The 21,938-nt window shown below is 35.5% G+C and overlaps 1 protein-coding gene across 1 annotated transcript in view; it reads left to right on the plus strand.

The window, feature by feature from the left end:
* The first annotated feature begins 5,637 nt into the window (after positions 1-5,637).
* Positions 5,638-21,938, plus strand: part of LOC132553258 (fibronectin-like) — a 41,017-nt gene continuing 24,716 nt past the window's right edge. The window contains exons 1-4 of the mRNA XM_060217488.1: positions 5,638-5,776; positions 12,226-12,528; positions 13,629-13,808; positions 16,090-16,439. Coding sequence (XP_060073471.1) covers positions 5,725-5,776; positions 12,226-12,528; positions 13,629-13,808; positions 16,090-16,439 — 885 coding nt within the window. The 5' untranslated portion in view covers positions 5,638-5,724. The remainder of the gene's footprint in view (positions 5,777-12,225; positions 12,529-13,628; positions 13,809-16,089; positions 16,440-21,938) is intronic.

Raw genomic sequence — 21,938 nt, forward strand, 5'->3', positions numbered from 1 at the left:
TTTCAGTAGATTATGGTACAAGTGTACATCCTCATATTGGTTTTGGATTTGCTTTCCTATTTTCCTCAGTCATCCCCCTGCGCTTCAAGCTTAAGGCCCTGACTATTCCTAGATGGGTGTCATCTATGATGTAAAAGAAACCAATTCTTCCGGAACACCTGGTCTTATTCTTCCTGTACTTTTTCATGAGTCTCCGTGTAAATCTCTTTTGTTCATAGTTTGTCCTATTTTCAATTGATTGGATGTTTGAATTAAAATTTTGATAACATGACGATATTTTGTTGTTTTTAATTTTTGGTAAGTTTCCGGATAAGCACAAATAATAGTTATATTAAAAGTTAAGAAATAGCGGGATCCGAAAAAAACATTTATAAATTCCGCTTCATGCATCCGGTAGAACCGCAAAAATTTGAACCGTCGAATAACAACCCATTGATTACACCTGAAATTTGATTCCGTGATGTTTTTGTCTTCAGTACTCCCGGTACTTTGATATATCTATCAATCATCAAAAAAAAACATGTCGCACTATTGTTAATTTAATGAATGTCGTGGATTGATAGGACAGAAAATACTTTGGATGTCATTTTGATGATCTATCTTTTTATTAATTTTTCTAAGACTTGATATAACGTTTCTGTGTCAAACAGCCCTAGAGTGATCTAACATCATACATACAGCATTAAGTATGATGGTTTTTTTAAATTAAAGTATATCTAACCGGTAGTATCTTTTTATGAGATTTCGATATTTGAGCAGGAAGAACGATTAAAAAATGAGCCGCCAGTAGGAATTAAGATTAGGAATCTACATAGTAACACTTACATTTATGAATAAGGTAATCGGGGGAGGCTAAGTGAATAGATCGTTATCGGGGAGGCTAAGGGAATAGACCGTTATCGGGGGAGGCTAAGGGAATAGATCGTTATCGGGGGAGGCTAAGGGAATAGATCGTTATCGGGGGAGGCTAAGGGAATAGATCGTTATCGGGGAGGGTGGAGGCTAAGGGAATATATGGTTATTGGGGGAGGCTTAGGGAATAGATCGTTATCGGGGAGGCTATGGGAATATATGGTTATTGGAGGAGGCTATGGGAATATATGGTTATCAGGGGGAGACTAAGGGAATATATGGTTATTGGGGGAGGCTAAGGGAATAGATCGTTAGCGGGGGAGGCTTTGGGAATATATGGTTATCGGGGAGAAGCTAAGAGAATAGATGGTTATCGGGGGGAGGCTAAGGGAAAAGATTGTTATCGGGGAGGCTAAAGGAATAGATCGTTATCGGGGAGGGGGGAGGCTAAGGGAATATATGGTTATTGGGGGAGGCTAAGGGAATAGATCGTTATCGGGGGAGGCTAAGGGAATAGATCGTTATCAGGGAAGCAAGGGGAATATGTGGTTATTGGGGGAGGCTTAGGGAATAGATCGTTATCAGGGAAGCTAAGGGAATAGATCGTCATCGGGGAGGCTAAGGGAATAGATCGTTATCAGGGAAGCAAGGGGAATATGTGGTTATTGGGGGAGGCTTAGGGAATAGATCGTTATCAGGGAAGCTAAGGGAATAGATCGTCATCGGGGAGGCTAAGGGAATATATCGTTATCGGGGAGGGTGGAGGCTAAGGGAATAAATAGTTATAAGGGGAGGCGAAGGGAACAGCAGTCATTGTGAGATTATGATGATGAAGGTGATGGGTGTGTCAAAATTAAAGCAGTGTCTTGTCTTTATGTGTATTCATATGACAATTATCAAAAAAGAAAAAATAGAATAACTTTACTACGAACTGTAATATATTGCGTTCTGTGGAAACACAAAAACTGTTACAGCGTTTGTCATTATGTAGGGAGGGACATCACTTAAAAATGTCTCATTGCTTCAATGTGATTGACCACAAGTTAAAGTGAGATACAATTTTTAATTGCTAACACTTTTTATATGGAAATTCTATCCGACTCTAAATGTGTTCCATTTAATGTACGCAAATGACATTGTGTTCAGAAACGCCACGGAGCTTACAGAATACGCCAAAATCTTAAAAAACATTTTAAAAGATTTAACGGTTAATACCGGTAAATCAAATGTTGATGAGTTTCGAAAGTGTCAAAATGTTTACCTTATGTAATATTGAATTACTCAGCAATGTTAGCTTCTTTATCGGAAAAAAATAGCTACATTTCTGTAAGGCCATCATGTAATCTAGTTTTTAGGCCAAACGTATTCAGTACGCATAGCCTATTGCGACGGCCTTTCAGACAAAATTTACCGATCCTGGCCTTCTCATTGGCTGAAATATCGAAAAGAGTTAGAGCCATCTAGCGGCAATTTTCTGCGTAAATAATGCCGCGATCTTTCAAATCTCTATTATAAAGCATCCAAAATTAGTTCATTTTTTAAATAACATTACGATTGCTATATATTTAAAAAAAGAAGCACAGCGTTGTTGAACTATTGATAAATTTTGAACAATATATTTTACGGAATTCTCGACATGACGTAAGCGTACAGAACACTGTAAGTGCGAGTTGATAAGAAGCTAGTCTGGGGGCTTGGTTTGAATTATCAACTAACAGCACTTATAAACAAACAAAACTTACAAACAGAACATCAATTTTGTTTTAATCCTTGTCGTTGTGGCAAGGTCGTCTTAATATATAACACCACTTTACCTCAGTAGACGTCACCGAATAGGACTGTTCGTCCCACGCGCACACCCGCCGATATGACACTTTTTCAGGTTTTTCACACCCACCGCCATGACACGTTTTCAAGTTTTTAAAGATAAAAAGTTTGCGCGTTGTAGGCAAGGTACATTTGGTGCTCATGATTTATGAATAATATATTTTAATACTGTACTGATCATGATGTTGACTCTGTTATAACTTATATTTTTTGTCTTTTAGTTTTATTTGATGAAGGTTGATTGTGCTGATTTCTCAAGGTTTGTTAATGTGTATCAAAGTTCCTTGAAATGAAAATATTCCTTCAAACAAAGCGCGTATAAAACAAAACGCAAAATATTCATGTTTATAATTATCAGTTAACTAGAACGAAATATTTCCATAACATATTTATTCATTTAGCGTGTCATGGTGACATTATCTAATGCATTGGAGATCAGAAATAGTAGTAGCTATAGTGAAAATATTGTAAATTTTGTACACATATATGGAAATCTGGTTAGCCTTTCAGTACTTTCAGTACTTTGATTTTCTATTATGTATGTATATACATTGTAACTGCAGTGTACCAAAGTATATTTAATATCAAGTATTGTTTGGACAATCTGGACTGTAGTTGTTACTACCAATGTGTATAAAGTATAAATTTCTGTTAGACAATCTGTATTGTAGTTTCTTTTGTGATACATATTTATACAATGTAACTGCATTGTTACTATTTGTTTTAAACCAAATCCAGATGTGTCTTTATCATACACAATCTGACCAAATTAGATGACTTCTTCGTATGTTGACTGTAGTAATGTGTGAAATCATATAGGACATAGAGTCAGACGATAAGAAATTAGCCCATGAAGGAGATGGATATAGTTCACACCTGTCCAGTAAACTACAGGGGTTCTCAGATAGGGGTTTACTGACGCGTCCTTCGAAATAACTGACCACCCATATAATAAAATGTGATGTTTTTATTCTGTTGAACTGTATTGTAACACTGAGTTTTATAATAATCATGGAAAGTGGTTATTTTTTTCATGATTTTGAACATGGATATGTATGCTATTACGGATTCAAATGTGAAATAAGTCCGCCATGTTATGTACTGTAGTATTACGGACTTGTGGGCGTGTAGGCTACAACATATACCTATCAGACCATGACTGCACGGGTCTCCAAGTCTGGTAAAATCACTCATCCATAACTGAACCATTCTGCCTGTGCGTTCACGTGCTTACGACTAGACTACCGCTAAAGGGACATAACCCGAAGTATCCCCCTATAAATCAATGTAGTTGAAAATTTACACAATAACTTCAAAATCTCGCCATATTTCAGATTTTTCGTGAAAATATTGCGATGTAATTTGTTATATTAAACATGAATACCTCTCGACAGGTTGGTTTTATTAGTTGCATTGAATTTTAAGTGAATCTGTAACATGTATGCAAATGAGTGTAAACACACCCGGACGGCTTTATGGCCTCTACATAAGTAATACACCAAAGAGCGGATGGTGGGCGTGTCTCTGATATTAAAGGAACCATTCTAACGTCACTTTGTCCTATATACCGAACCTTACAACAGTATCGCGCTTATTCCTCTCATCAGGCATATTAAGGTGTTAAACGAATATTTGGAAGGCCAAGATGCAAATTCGAAAATGATTGAAAGACACTGGACGATTGTCCCTCGTGTCAAACATGAAGACTAATGTCTGTAAGCATTGATAATAACTTACAAACAGGATTCACCTTTCTTTTTTTGAAAGAAACGTTTACATTTCAAACTCTACAATTATAAAAATCAGAGAGTTACAATTCAGTTTAACAATATCTGTTGAAAAAAAAAATCACATTTTATCATGAGTTTATAGGGTCAGTTATTTCGAAGGACGCGCCATTTGTCAATTGTTAATCAATCTAATTACCTCGTCATGTTACTAATCACAAAGAAAATCGTAGATCGAGGACGAAGGACTTCATCTAGTATCAATGTTTATCGTTAGAAAATATAGAAGTCCAACTAACATAGTGTATATAGAAATAGTGTAACATGACAATCAAAACTAGTTCATAACGTTGTGATGTTTATCATTATCAGTAAAGCTGATATCGCGCGTGGAACTTAATGTTCGTCCAATACACGTGGAAAGAATGAGTAAAATTGTTCTCTGTAAAATACAGGTGCATTACCAGTATCAACATGTTAAGCCGATGTGACGTTTTAATTATGTACATACGCAATGTTTATATATGAACAATATATATATATATATGTTCAGACACAACAGTATGTATTTCGTTCGAACACAATATTTTTATGGATTGGTCACTCCCGAAAGATCGCAAAAAGGGTACATGAACATTCATATAACCGTCCCTTTATATAAACCTTGTGATATTTTAAGAAAGTAATTCGGTCATTGTTCATACAGCGTTTTCGGTCTCCTGCCAGGATAAAACATTTGAGGACAGAAATTGAACAATTGCATAAATTGTCGATATAACTAACAACTTTATGTTAAACTGACACGGATCCTCTGTGATGTACAAACACTTTGGTGACCAGGATGAACCTATGATCTTAAACAGACTGGGTTAGGTCCATTTTAAAGTTGATTAAACAAATTCTCCGATCCCTGTAGTATACAGTTTAGAAGTTAAGCATGTTCATACTCAGTAGAATGTCCATTTTCACGTTTATTTAACAAAGTCTGCGGTCTTTCAAATACGTGTAGTTGTAGCTACGTACGCGTAAGTCTGGATCAAACAGAAACTCTTATTTACAGACCAAACAGGAATTCGATCAGATAAAATCACTACCGCGTCTTCCACCAAAAACAAGCGAATGTGAAGACGAGACGAGCTCAGGCGTATTTAGCTGGGCCGCCGGAAGAGACAACACTTGAGCCACTAGAATTCGACAGTGGTGACCTACTGTTGTGCCAGTGGCGGCGGGACGTCAATGCTGTGTCGTCTGCCTCCCAGAATTGTCTACGTAGTCAGAAATACGTGTGGATTGCACGGAACTATTGAAGCAAACCGTAATGGACTTACGTTTTACATTCGCTTTTCTCATCTCCTGGAAAATTGTACGAGGTGAGTACTATTTAATTGCTATCATGATTAAGATGTCTGCAGCCAATGAAATCAATTTGGTTGTGACGTCATAGAGCTCACTCCGAGGTTGTCCTACATATCGTTGATCCTTATGGATATCATCAGATTAATACGCTTTCATTAAAGATATCTAAATCTAAAAATAGATAAAAAATCATGGCGATTCCTAAACATTCGGTTATTATTCAATTATGATGAAAACAAAGAAAAAAATATGATAGAGTGAGATAATGAAGGTAAGGAGTTCTTCTTGTCATGTGTGCTAGTAAGACGTATATCGAGCAAGCTATGATAGACACGTTCGAGATACAAAGCTATTGTTCTCAATCTAGGTGCTTTTTTATATCCGCTGAGCGTGACAAATTTTGGGTTCTGCACACGCCTCTTTACCTAGGATACAATTTGAGAATCTTGGGTACCTGTGATATCTTGTATACACAATAAAAGGAATCATCGCAAAAAAAAAACCCCACTACGCTAAGAACTGAATGCGAGGCATGGGTTCGACCATGGCATTACTCTGATGCTATAGAAACAGTTTATCCTTAATAAATTCCTTTGATTTCTATTAAAGTTCAAATAAAGCATTATCAACATATGCACGTGATAATGATATACTTCTAACGTCTATAAATACTGAACAATACAAATGCTATATGAAACGGACCCCCCCCCCCTAAAAAGAGTACAAAATGATTGATTAATAAAATCTATATGCAAATTAATCGATACAAATATAGTTCCATTGACATTAATTTCGACGATACTCAAATAACCCTTCAGTTATATATCCTATAGTTAAATCTATCCAAACAGACTACGTAGAATTTTATCATTGAAAACGAATGTTTTACAAAAGACACACAAGTGAATATCACTTTTTAATACAAATTTAGAGTTAGATACAGCAGAGTTATTCAATGGATGACACTGCATCATATAGCTGTTTCGCCCTGCTAGGACTCGTTAGTGATGTTTAGGGCATGACTTTAGAAACCTTCGATCGAAAGAAAAGTTAAAATCTAGATGTTAATGTACACTAGTCCCATACATCAATAAATGTCGTAATTAATGTCTAGTACATGTGTCTACTGTGTCACAATAAAAACAGATACCAATTAACAAACAAACAAGAAAGAGGAGTCATTTAATCTCCAGCACGATCCAGAATACAGACCTTCATTGTCATGGCAACCAACAGATTAGAACTACCAATCCGGCATTCGGGTCAAAGGTCAATGTAGACACGATTAGGACTGGTGATATGGCACTTGGGTCAAAAGTCAACATAGATACTATAAACGGCGGTACACCAGATGTCACTCCACAGCGTTCACTAACGAATACATCAACAACACATTCCATAGAAATTTAAAAGTTTTTAAATAACAGTAAACACCATATACTTTCTGTAGTGTTATGGTTCAACTTAATTAAGTAAACAATTTTAGTTTAAACTTTATTTTATAATCGTATATATATATTATACTAGAAATGAAAGTATTCCAATCCTTCACCTTATACTCTTATATCATTAAAGAATTATTAAATACGAATTATTTATTGGGGTGATGCATACGGAATGAAATAAAATAGAAAAAAATGAACGCAGTGATGTAACAGTTCTGACAAAATGTCGTGTTGTAGTTATGTAACAACTGCCGTGATAGAAGGAAGATGATGAGGATTCATTATCGAAACAAAATACAAACAGAATTTACACAAGTGAGCTGAATATGATCACTGTAATCTAGTTGTGTTGGCCGACCTGTATATAATATGACGCTTTCTGAAGCACCGTGCTGTGTAGTTAGATGCATATAACAGTATAACAGAACATGTCGGGTCACACGGGTTTTTAGACAAGGCTGTCACAAGTAACAATAAATTGTCTAATGCTGTTACAGGCAATCAGAATACAATAAAAGTAACTTTAATGAACTGAACTGGCATTTCTAGATTGTAGTAGAACGGTGACATCATTAAATTCTGACCTGCTGGTAGTTAGGTCACTTTAGGCGGATATGTTCGCTTTTCAAATTTGCCTTGAAACTTGAGCGCGAGATTCCAGTGAGGGTACGCACATGTACATATAAAATGATTTCTACTTAAACTGTTTCTTATCAGGAACATTTTATAGATTTGACGTCGACATCGTTAAATACAATGGTAATCGAGATGACAAACTCTTTACAATGTAGAAATGTTGAATCACACATAGTTATATCTTCTAGTTCCATAGCCGTATGATTACCTACTCACGTTTAACATATTGAATTGTAATTTCAGAAACAATTGTTTCTCACTCATATTACCAATCTCTACCAGAGTTGTCGTTCCTTAACCGTCACAGTCAGGGAGAGATTGTCATAATACACGATAATGTATATAAAAAATATTTCAACCAAGCGAAGCGTTGATTGGTTGAACGTTCCCGTTGTTTCCTTGTGACGTCAATGTGACGCTGTCGTCAGTTTAACATATTGGAATGCTTTATGCTTTGCAATTTCATCAATGGACGGTGTATTCCGTCTTTTCATGATGCGTAGAAAACTGCTCTTACGTCATGTATTTGTGAGAGTAACGTCATAAGAAAACGACGTAATTTTCGCACACAAACTTATGACGTACCAATCAATGACTATTCCAAAGGGCAGATAACTCTCGAAAAAGGGAAATAACTAGAATGTGGCCAATTTAGCTTGTATTTAATTCAAATAAAATGTTGTTTTCACGAATGCATCTGCGAGAATCTTGCAGTCGTTTCAATTTGATATGTCGTCTCGGTTTTTATGGGTTTTTTATTTTACAGGATAGCGAGCTCTGAGACTGGTTTCCTAACCTGATTTGAGTGGAAACTTATTGTCAGATAATCCTAGTAATTATAATGATACTATATCTTATAATTATACATCAGCTACCATTATACCTACATTACTAATTAAGTCATACATTATCATTGAACATAACGTTACATTTTACATCCCTACTGAATGGATATTCCATACACAACCTTCTACGCGAACTTACACAGAACTAACAAAACTATTGTACATTTAGATAACCTAAATCGCATCACACACGTTACTGTATAGCAATTGGATATAGTTTATGATTAGTTTGTGTGTTTACTATTTTAACTAATCTAAATCGTTCATCTCTGTCGTACATCCAAGACAATAAAGTCTGAGAATTAATTGATGATACCCAGATAACCCGGAATATGTGTGCTCAAAATCCACGTGTACACACTTGCATTTCTTATGTTAAATGACGTGTGCTATCTACTGACTGGAATGGGGACGGAATCCGTCTGGAAACCAGACCCTACGAATCCGGATATCATGATAACGATTTTATCTCATAGGGATTCAGTGTACAGAGGTTAAACAAAGACTTCAGATTAGAGGGGGAAATGTAGAGGGGTTCCGAACATATCGTATATAAAAGGAAAGTTATTCGTCTACTGGAAGTCCGAAAGGCCGCAACAGTGGACGTAAAAATGGTCTCGTGTTGGTGGTCTCTGAATGCTTATAAGCTGTGATGTTAAAATGTAATATATTCAATCATATCATGTAATCTGCATAGAGTTGGTGTGATTGATAAGACCAGAGAACTTCTGAATGGTTCGAGTTTGGATCAGTTCTGTAGATGTTGGTTATAGGCGTTCATAGTTTATACGACATAAACAGAGCCACTCTCATGTTGACTTAACACACAGGGATAGGAACAATTTGAAACCCATTCAAAATACATACAATGAATAGGAAATAATTCTAGAAAATGAAATATACATTCTATGGACAGCCTTTAACCGTACATGCTTTTCATGCTAGAGATATAGAAAAGTATACATCTGTATGTCGCCTGTTGTTTAAATTAATGCGAACACGCGAACCCATCATTGTTCTTATCTGTTCACGATTGATATAGTGTTAAAACTTTATAGAGCCATAATAGGTAACGTGTTCAGTAGTTATTTAAGGTCGTAGAAGGTTGTTTATATTTCAATGCCAGTGTTATCATATATCCACCTTTTGTTGAATCACTTCTTAAAATATTGCAATAATCAAACTTTTACAATATCTTTTCTGCTCATCAAAGCCGTTGTTCTTTTAATCCGATCTCGTCAACAACATCGACATTACAGTGTAGCTCCCGTCACACGGCGGTCGACTTGACTTTTGACCCCACTAGGCTTCTAATTAGACACATCCGGAAGTGGAATGTCGGTTAGCATTGTTTGAACTCCGAGCTCTTGTACTCTTAAACATGACCTTTACTGAATCGCTTATAGAATGAATACCTCCACATCATTAGCTTGGTAAACAAATCAGGAATCATTTCTCCATAATCAAAAGAATTAGAAAGTAAATAGAAATTATTCAAAGGTTAAAGAAGGTACGATACCCAACCATAGATAAATCAATGAGAATTTAAAGGAAACTAGAAAGAAAATGTGTAGTTTGGTAATACGTCAGAAATAAACAAAGAAGTAATGGTGTATACTATTTAATCTTCCTTAAGGGTATACACTACCTTTCATTTAATTCTATTTAAGGGTATATGCTACCTTTCATTTAATTCTATTTAAGGGTATATACTACCTTTCATTTAATTCTATTTAAGGGTATATACTACCTTTCATTTAATTCTATTTAAGGGTATATACTACCTTTCATTTAATTCTATTTAAGGGTATATACTACCTTTCATTTAATTCTATTTAAGGGTATATACTACCTTTCATTTAATTCTATTTAAGTATATATACTACCTTTCATTTAATTCTATTTAAGGGTATATACTACCTTTCATTTAATTCTATTTAAGGGTATATACTACATTTCATTTAATTCTATTTAAGGGTATATACTACCTTTCATTTAATTCTATTTAAGGGTATATACTACCTTTCATTTAATTCTATTTAAGGGTATATACTACCTTTCATTTAATTCTATTTACGGGTATATACTACATTTCATTTAATTCTATTTAAGGGTATATACTACCTTTCATTTAATTCTATTTAAGGGTATATACTACCTTTCATTTAATTCTATTTAAGGGTATATACTACATTTCATTTAATTCTATTTAAGGGTATATGCTACCCAGTTCTTCCTTGATTGTATTTACTTTCTAATTAAGTCTTCAGTAAGGGATAAAGCTAATACCAAAGTCGTCCTTAAGGGTATATATTACATAATTTTCATAATTCAATACGTGATAGATTTTTTGTGCTCTTTGGTTTTAAAATTTGGATTCCTTGGTCAGTTTGACAGGTCTGAATTGTACTGTTTTTGCAAAAGGACAGATTCCAAGTTGGTATAAAATGGCATACTTCTATCTATTGATCAAATATGTTAGAACAAGTGGAGAATGACGTTGATACTTCAGATAAGATCAGCATATGTTGATTTATATATAATCAAAACATCATGTCGAATCTGATTCAATGTTCACAGCTGACCTCTTCAGTTTTTGTCAGCTTGAAGACCTCATTTTGTAAAAATATCGCAATACAAGTGTCATATGTCGATAGTACAAGAATAAATTCCTAAGTTAAAAACAAACAGATACCAATATCAAGCCATAATTGGTTTATGAGAGACTATAAGATTGTAATATTGTGCCTAAAATAAAACCTTCAATACTCTAATCAAGGGGAAATATCGGCATTCTGTACCGTTCTGAATTGTTCAATTATCCAACTGAATATTTTTGCAAACATAAAACCGACATTTGATTACATTCTGGTAACTGTGCGCCAGTCTCTATCCATATATGTATTCCTTTGGTGACGTCACGACGCATCTAGTGGCATGAAAGTATGACGTCACAATGCACACAATGGGAACCGTTAGCCAATCACTGATCCGCTGGGTCATTTTACACACGTGAAATAAGAAAAAATGTAATGATATCAATACACTGATAACAGTGTAGTTATGTAATTAAGGCAAGTGTTCACTATGTGGGGCCAGGGACGTATGCTATATACGTCCCTGGTGAGGCCTTTCTAAAAATAAATTTCACTTTGCGATGGTCTGTGAGAAATATATGTGTTGATGCATGCATGCTCTCCACGCTCTCATTTTATCTTCATGACATGAGAGTTTAACACACATAGGAAAACAATGTACTTTCAAATCGTTTTCCTTAATAACATAATATATTGCAAGGCACTATGTATATATATATATCGCAACACTCCCATTGAAAGATACACATTACGTGTATCTATATCAAGTACGTTTATCTATCATGTCTCATGTTTGCTGCTGTAGGAAATGACAAATGAAAAGAAGTATAAAATTTGAAAAAGAAAAAAAAGTGGAAAAAAACATTTTAAGAAATCTACAACGTTACAAGCAGTCCTTCCAAATGTTCACTCACTTGATTTTACTTCCTTCTCATTACAGATGCCAATGCATTCAAAGCGCCCTCTAATTTACAGGCAATTGTACTATCGTCACACGAGATCTTAGTCACGTGGGATGAACACAAGCGCCAACGAGACAAAAATGATACGTTTTACACTTTGCGGTATCGACCCAGGAGTGGCGGACAGATTCCATACCAGTACGCACGCGCTGTAAAGCCGGAATACCTACTTACCGACGTCGAACCTAATACTACATACGCCTTCTCTGTTAAGTTTTCTAAAGGCAAGAAGCGGAGTCGTTGGTCATTTACAGTTAAAAATACTACCTCACCTTTTGATGGTAAGTATTGGTAATAAAACACATAATAATATAACGTTTCTTAAAATAATAAAAAAAAAAAAAACAGATTAGACCTAATTCAATCAAAATTTATCAGACTTGATTACGTCTTTCTTAAAAGAGTAAACAAGCAGCATATCAGATCGGAATGAGTGCATTTATTCTCAGTAATCAAGGGTTGGATTATTTAAAGTTCCTTCAGTCTTTATACTGGATAAAGATTTAAGACCGATAAAGCTAGCAAAATGAATTGACCTTGACCCATTTACAAGGTCATTTGATGCAAATTTGTTAAAACGAATTCTTTCAGATTAAACACCAAAAAGTATGATATGGTGATATTTGCCTGGTATTTGCCTGTGATGAAGCACGAAAATATTTAAGGGAAAAGTGACTTTGACTGATATTTAAGGTCACAGGGGTCGAACATGTTATAAACATCATCTTATGCACCAAAAGCCAGAAAATCATGATATTTGACAGATAGGCTCCGGAACTGAAGCCCAACATAGCCCAAGAGAGTTTGTAGTAAAAGATTAAAGGACTTGATAAATATTCAAGGCAATTGGGCTCAAATTTGTTAAAAAACCTCAACTTATTGATTAACTATAAAGCCAAGAATCATGTTGTTAAGCTGGTATGAGGCTCAACTAAAAATTGCTAAAAATTGAAATGACATATTCAAGGTAACAAGTCGATGGACAAATTTGTTAAAACTTCTTCTGATCAACAATAAGGACCAGATCAGAATCTTGAGTTGTTCCTGGAAGGAGGTCTTACAAAGTTTGCTTAAAGATATGACCTTGGCCTATATATTCCTGATCAAAGTGGTCATTGTTGTTGAAGCACTCAATTTTGGGTCTCTTTATTGTAGATATTGATAGAAAAATAATTGTGCCATACTAGTTGTATGTTGCTCATACAATGGAAAACAACACTTTTTAAGCTTCACATGTATTTGCAGTATGTCTAGAAAGTTCCAAAAGTTCCAAGCTGACCCTGAATATTGGTTGGAATACCGGTATAATCTACTTTTTCAGTGAATGAAGTAAATAAGACAGTGATATTAAGTTTTTATTTAAATATTTCTGGTTTTTTAGTTCCAGGTCTGGGACATGACATTGTGTCCCCCAGAAGCTGGGGGGAATGGAATTCATGGTCAGAATGTTCTGTCACGTGTGGGATGGGGACAATACAGAGGACACGTACCAGACTCTACGAGAATGGAACAATTTTTAACACCACCTCCCTGTTTGATGTATGTTCTTCAGAGTGTCCAGGTGAGTGTTTTACCAGCCATCACCATGTTCCCATAGATAAATAGAATCAGTAATGCAGTGTATGATGTAAACAGAGACACAGTACAAAACCGACCACCTCTTGAAAACAACCACCTCTTGAAACTGACCACCTGTTGAAACCGACCACCTCAATTAAATTGACCACCTCTTGAAACCGACCACTTCTTGAAATCGAAAACCTCTTTAAACTGACCATCTCTTGAAACCGACCACCTCTTTAAACTGACCACCTCTTGAAACTGACCACCTCTTTAAACAGAAAACCTCTTGAAACCGACCACCTCTTGAAACCGAAAACCTCTTGAAAGCGACCACCTCTTTAAACAGAAAACCTCTTGAAACCGACCACCTCTTGAAACTGACCGAGTTGATGATAGTAATAAAAACCTTCCCTCCAATCCTTCTCAATTCAAAATGCCACATAGATTTTATGTCTGATTTTATAGTAATATAACGAAAATCACTTCTGAAAACCGGCCTTACCTGAACAATCAAGACCTTAGTCCCAAGCAGCAGAAATCAACGCCTGGGGTGACAGTTGTAAGCCTTTGCGTTCCTGGCATGTGCGTCTATCACTGGAAGGCTTAGTGCACAACCTCTACTTTGATTGGGAAGTTTGTAATAAACATAATGTATAGTTATCTTCAATGACAAATGGAAACCGTATGGAAAGAGTCCATTGTTTCACAGAAGTGAGGAACAGCTACAGATAAGGTGGAGATGATGCTGAGTTAGAAAGACAGTTTTGTATTCAAATCGTGAGTAATTATATGATATCAACTTAACATATGCAGAATGGAAATATTAATCGAGTGTTGTTTAAGAAGGTAAGTTTTTATTGTGATCCCCTTTAGTTTGACAATATGTGCCATATGTCATGTGTCATAAACTTTCAACATTTTTGACTTCATCTGGAAAAACTCATAAACCGATTTCAATAATTATCAATTTAAATCCTGGATGAAAAGGCCTTCAGATGCTTTACCAAAATTATACATTTCATTACTTCAGGGTCTCCCCGGGGGAGAGTAATGTTTACTATAGTTTATATATAAGAAAAATAATATTTTTGAACAGTATTTGTTCATTTTCTGTTGGAAATAGTTCAGACCTGGTTAGAATTATTAGTGTAAGATAATGGTTTAATGAGATGCATATATTGACCTCAGCTAATGCCGAGGGGCTGTTAGTCTGGCCCAAAAATGGGTCAAATTGACTGAAATTTCAAAAATCTTCTTCTCATACCCAGATAATGTAGAACCAAATACTCGTCACAGATGGAAGTGTCTTGCGATGCTTGATAAAAATTGTTAATTTTATGACCCCAGGGTATCAAATTTCCCCTTGGAATAGGGTTAAAATTTACGTTTTTTTGTGCATGATTTATTTATTTTCTTTCAGAAATAGTTAAAACATTGTCAGATTTTTTATTTTATTAGTGTAAGCTAACAGTTGGATGAGATGTACATATTGCCAAAAATGGGTCAAATTGACTGAAATTTCAAAGATGCTCTACTGTTCCTGTTTATAAATAAAAATTCAAATCTTGAGTGTAATTTCTTTTAATTCACACTTGGTTAGAAGCCTTAACATCGGACAGCAGTTAGCGTATACACAATTTACATTTGTATTATGTGTACAGATAAAAGTTATATTACTTTCTTTAACAACATAATTTCCGGGACCTATTAAAAGAACCATTGTGACCTAAGTGACCGTTAAGGTCCTTGGGCCTCTTGTTCTACTAATTGACAAAAACACCTTTTCATCAGATATGTGGTTGGTAACACTCCAGACAACCCGATCATCCCACCAGGGCTCCGTTGGCCGTATGTAATGATATTTCGGAGATCGCCAGGCACAGATTTCTTTTCCTTGGGGTGCCAAATGTTAAGTTTGAAGTATTCCCAGCAGCTGCGATAACTCACAAAACACAGAATTGATTAGAGTTTTTTATTCCACACATTTCAGTTGTGAAATATCAGAAATACTTGTGAACTGTATACATTGCGCCATCATAAACGGCAAAATTGATGGTTATATATGTCATGACATGATTATACTGATTTTGTGACACATATATTGGGATCTGATGTCAGTAGATCAGCTTTCTCTACTCGGAATAAAATTGAACATCTATAAACATTTATGATTGACATTAAATCAAGGATGTCGGTGACAGTGACATCAGAAGTAAAGAGATAATAGGTGATTAGCATTAAATATACATACATTACAATACAGAATGTTTTGGTTACAGCTTCACTAGAGGAAAACCTAGTGTCTAAACCAAGGACGTTAGAGGTCAGATCTCTGACGTCATCAATAGCAAAGGTAAAATGGCGGCGCCCCAAAATGAAGAAGTCGGACATAAGTGTGTACCGTGTGTCCTGGACGAATGGACGCCCAAACCAGGAACGGACAGTTAACATAAGTAAGCGATTTTATATCCTTGAGGGTCTCCGTCCTAATTCTACCTACACTGTCCGTGTACAGACAATCAAATCGGACGGCAAGATGTCTGACTATTCTGTCGTCAACTTTACAACTGAATCAGAGCACGTGAACCAAGCACCGAAAAACCTGACAGCAAAAGCTATAGGAACGACGGTGCGTATGTCAGAAACGCCACTTTCTGTTGGACTTGAAAGGTTTGAAAGCTCTTTTTTTAAATTCAATTTGTAATTAATGTTGAATTTTGCATATTTCTCTCTCTTTTCCCTTTCTTCGTCGTTTTTTGACTACAAGTACTTAATAATAAAAACTTTATTTATTACATCCTTGCAACAAATTAGTCAGGGGTATATAGTGATCTACTGGTATGTACGTTCGTATATATATTCATCCATGTCCTGTTCATGCTTGATGTATGGCTTCACCTTGTTGAGGTAGCATGTCATGTATCAAAAGTAGGTCACTTTGATGTTCAATCTGACCTTTGACCTTTATCAAAGAAAACATTAATTAGGCTGTATTTCCAACACTGCTGGTCACTGGAAGTAAATTTCAGGTATTGGTTCATTGTATTTCAAAATAAAGTCACTGTGACCTACATTATGACCTTTGACCTATATCAAAGAAAAAAAGTTGTTACAGATTATCTACACCAGTTATCACTGAACTTCATTCTTGGGGTATTGGTTCACCTTGGTAAGGCAAAGTGTCATGTTTCAAAAGTAAGTCACTCTGACCTACATTTTGACCTTTGATCTATATCACTGAAATTTGTATATAATTTCAGATTCAGTGGACACTGTCATTTGGTGGTTGGTCTTGTTGTGTATAGCACTGTCCAATAACAAAATATGTTGCCTAACTATTTAATCTCAGTTGAGTGCAGACATTCTGTAACAAAATCTCAAAGTGGAATTGAGAATAAGTTGTTAAAAAATGTCAGACCTTGAGTGTGAGATAAATTGATGTCATAATATAAAGCTAAAGATCATTTTACTTGTATATCTCATTCTAGTTTCATGGAGTTGTACATTCTTTGTTTCAGTCAGATTATGCCCTCGTTACAAGTTACTCATCAGAAGGACAATTTATTTGAATATAACTTAGCAGTTAGCACCAAACATCACGTAAATGTGTCGGACAGATCAAACAAAACAGAAAATCTAGCACTGCTCAGGTATGAGAAGCTAAACTACAAAGAAGATAGGATCTGTATACAAGTCAGGATAAAACTTCTAGTGCCATAGCTTGTCAACATGATGAGATATAAAAACTGGGGAAGCATCCCTCCAAAAAAATTGTATTGTAAAATAAGAATCTTAATGATTATAAACAGATTTTATTTCCGTAAGAACAAAAAATATAAATAGGAATAAAAGTATGTCACTTTTTTTCTCTGTGTTAGATACAGATTAGCAATGAATCACTTCTGTAAAATAGTTATCAAAATATTGTCTACAAAACCAGAATTATTTGATTATTTCAACCTGTTGTAGATGCCGAACACCAATGCACTATGGTTGTTTTTTAAAGTTAATGACGACAGGAAAATAAATATAACTTTACGTCAGTTAAAAATTTCTGATGGTAACTTGAGTGACGATTTATTGAATTCCCACTTAATAATTAGCCCTGCGTGTACCTGTGGCCCTAATGACGTTTTATGTATTGACATTAAAAAGGCAATAAGGATACCTGTACCTGTGGCCCTAATGACGTTTTATGTATTGACATTAAATAGGCAATAAGGATACCTGTACCTGTGGCCCTAATGACGTTTTATGTATTGACATTAAATAGGCAATAAGGATACCTGTACCTGTGGCCCTAATGACGTTTTATGTATTGACATTAAATAGGCAATAAGGATACCTGTACCTGTGGCCCTAATGACGTTTTATGTATTGACGTTAAAAAGACAATAAGGATACCTGTACCTGTGGCCCTAATGACGTTTTATGTATTGACGTTAAAAAGGCAATAAGGATACCTGTACCTGTGGCCCTAATGACGTTTTATGTATTGACGTTAAATAGGCAATAAGAATACCTGCACCTGTGGCCCTAATGACGTTTTATGTAAGGATACCTGTACCTGTGGCCCTAATGACGTTTTATGTATTGACGTTAAAAAGACAATAAGGATACCTGTACCTGTGGCCCTAATGACGTTTTATGTATTGACGTTAAAAAGACAATAAGGATACCTGTACCTGTGGCCCTAATGACGTTTTATGTATTGACGTTAAAAAGGCAATAAGGATACCTGTACCTGTGGCCCTAATGACGTTTTATGTATTGACGTTAAAAAGGCAATAAGGATACCTGTACCTGTGGCCCTAATGACGTTTTATGTATTGACGTTAAATAGGCAATAAGAATACCTGTACCTGTGATGATCCAGTTGAAGATTGTTCTTACGTCTTTCTTCATCGTCCTCTTTTCACCAAAGACAACTCCATTTTACTTCTCTTTCTGGCCTGAGCGGTCATATTTCTCAAAACATTTCTAAATGGACGCCATGCACTAGCTGCAGTTACAAATAATTCTGTCCTTGAGTTGATTTGAGATTTATTACTGATACTAGACATTTTTTAAGGTCATCTGACTTGAAGGGTCATGATGACCTTTAGTCATCGTACTTCGTTCGTGCTCTGTGCACTATACTCTGTGCGTAAACTTTTCACATTTTAAACTTCTTCTCAAGTTCCACTAGTGGGATTGATCTCAAACTTGCAGGACATGATCTCGAGTTGGTCCTGACCAAGTGTTGTTATTTTTTGGTATGTTTGAAATCCAAGATTGCTGCCATGGCTGCCATCTTGAAAAACCAATATTAAACTTCTTCTCCAGTTCCACTGGTGCCATTGAGGTTAACATTGGTGTAAAGGAAAGGTAGCCAACAAAGTGTTGTAATATTTTGACCTGGATCTACCGCAGCCAGGGATGCCATTTTGTAACATGATTGTACAATAATGGTTTTCCTGTGTAACATCTATTTCAAACTTCATCTCAAGTTTCACAAGTTGGATTTAACTTCAACTTTACTGTCACGAAAAAGGTAACACTTGTTACAGTTACCTATTCCTCACCAAAACTATCATCTACATCATGGAAAAAAAGCTCCTTAGTAAGATTTCATTCAAAGTAGAAAAAATAACCGTTTTCCCTGCTGTGTTTGTAGTCAGATGACTGCTAAGAACCAGGGGCCTGTTATTTTCAGTAAATATTCCGTTCATACATTGTTGGGTTAGGTTTTTGGTTGTTGTCTGTTTGGAATCAGGGGGGTGAATATGTATGGACAATTTGCCTTTGTTGCCTTCCATGTAAGATGACTTTCGGACTGATCATTGACCCGGGCATTGAGTCATATAACTACTATTTAAATATCACTGTACTAATTTGTTATTATGTGTGTATTTCTTGATAATATCAAGGAGAGGACTTTTGTAAGCTATGCCTGTCGCCCAATTCCTTTTCTCAGTAAAATCATGACAATAAAATATTCTGAAATAAAAAAGAAATAGTTTGATTCGTAATGGATACAGTAATGAACTGTAATCTTCTAACTACCATTAATATTAGCTAAAATCAACGCCCAGCTGATAAAAGTAATCCTGTGATTACAGTCCTTAGGATGTGGTGCAATTTCACAACTAATTACTAGCCCTTCTGTTAATGAGACTCATTAGCAACAACAGGCTCTTCAAATTATTCAAATCCTGTGTTGCTATGCATTTCTTTTGCATGTGATACAAAATTCCCCTCTTTCACTATTGATTTTTGATCATTAAATTAGATTTTATGTTAAATTTAACCAAATTGAATTAAAAAAACCTGAATGTATATGCAAACTGCTGGTACTAAATAGTCACTTTAAGCATATTACAATAAGTTCAATGGACAATACATATATAAAGTGAGTTAAGTAATAAATTTGAAATTTACCAGTTATTGACAATTATCATTTTAAATTCCAGTTTTCAAAGTTGTCCTAAAGATAACAAGTGTCGAGTACCACTGTAATCAGCTTGTTACTCCTGGCAACTGACAATGAGCTCCGTCCTAAATATGCTATAACTGGGCCCGAAACCATGACAACACATCACTTGTGTAAAGATTTAAAATATCTGAAAGTCTTACATTATTCTTATTGTTATAGCAGTTAAAAATTTCTCAATGATCCAATGATTCAATGTGACAGAGGCATTTCAAATAATTCATTGAACAAACAGACCATTTTTAAACAGGACAATTTGTGTCATATACAAAAATGGCACTGTAAAAAAATCCTGCATAACCACAGATTAACTGACCAATATTGAGCAATATTTCCAAGATATTAAGATAACATGTTAACAATGAATCAACACAATTTAGAAAGAAAAAAATCAATTTTATGCCTGTCTGCTTACATCATAAAGGACACAATAAAAGAACCATAACTCTGTCAAATACTTACATCACAAAGTACACAATTAAAGAACCATAACTCTGTCAAATACTTACATCACAAAGTACACAATTAAAGAACCATAACTCTATCTGATGACTTATGTTCCCAATGTAGCACTAAGTTAGGGATAAAATAGATACAATATTATGTTTTGTACCCTTTGCAACAAAATCTAGAAATTTGGTCATAAGTTGAAAGTTCAGAGGTGAAAAACCCTTTCCTGGCCAGTATTAAAGTGATAGAGCATCGTAATTTGCATTTCCCTTCTCAGGTTAAGCTGGCAGAGCTTCAGACTTAGTAACTCCAAGGTGAAAATCCAAGTTGCTTGTTTTGATATCTATTCAGGTTAAGCTGAAATATTTGGCCATCATGTTTGTGTAAGACATTAATTTTACCCCAGTTATTCTGGACAGCATGTAATGGGCCTCTTGTAGGGTAGCAACTAGCTACTATAAGGAGAGTTCTCTAAATCACCATGGCTGTTCCCACGGTGACAAAAAATAACAAAATCAGCACCAAAAATGTCTTTGTATCATGAACAATATCACTATAAGATCATTATGGTGTTGACATTCCATCTCTGCAGAACCTCAGGACAAGTAGAGATGTGTTAGAAAAACCTTCATATGGGAAACATACAAACCTGTTACTGATTGATTTTGTGCATTCTGTTTTTTGTGCTCTCTGTGTTTTGTGGACTGTGTTTTGTGCTCTCTGTGTTTTGTGGACTGTGTTTTGTGGTCTGTGTTTTGTGCTCTCTGTGTTTTGTGGACTGTGTTTTGTGCTCTTTGTGTTTTGTGGACTGTGTTTTGTGGTCTGTGTTTTGTGCTCTCTGTGTTTTGTGGTCTGTGTTTTGTGCTCTCTGTGTTTTGTGGACTGTGTTTTGTGGTCTGTGTTTTGTACTCTCTGTGTTTTGTGGTCGGTGTTTTGTGCTCTCTGTGTGTTTTGTGCTCTCTGTGTGGTTTGTGCTCTGTATTTTATGCTCTGTGTGTTTTGTGCTGTGTGTTTTGTGCTGTCTGTGTGTTTTGTGCTCTCTGTGTGTTTTGTGCTCTCTGTGTGTTTTGTGCTGTCTGTGTGTTTTGTGCTGTCTGTGTTTTGTGCTGTCTGTGTGTTTTGTGCTCTCTGTGTGTTTTGTGTGTTTTGTGCTCTCTGTGTGTTTTGTGCTCTTTGTGTTTTGTGATCTCTCTGTGTTTTGTGCTC

The sequence above is a fragment of the Ylistrum balloti genome, unplaced genomic scaffold (genome assembly GCF_031769215.1).
Source record: "Ylistrum balloti isolate Yb309-2 unplaced genomic scaffold, AGI_CSIRO_Ybal_v1 Utg370312, whole genome shotgun sequence".
Lineage (NCBI taxonomy): Eukaryota > Metazoa > Mollusca > Bivalvia > Pectinida > Pectinidae > Ylistrum > Ylistrum balloti.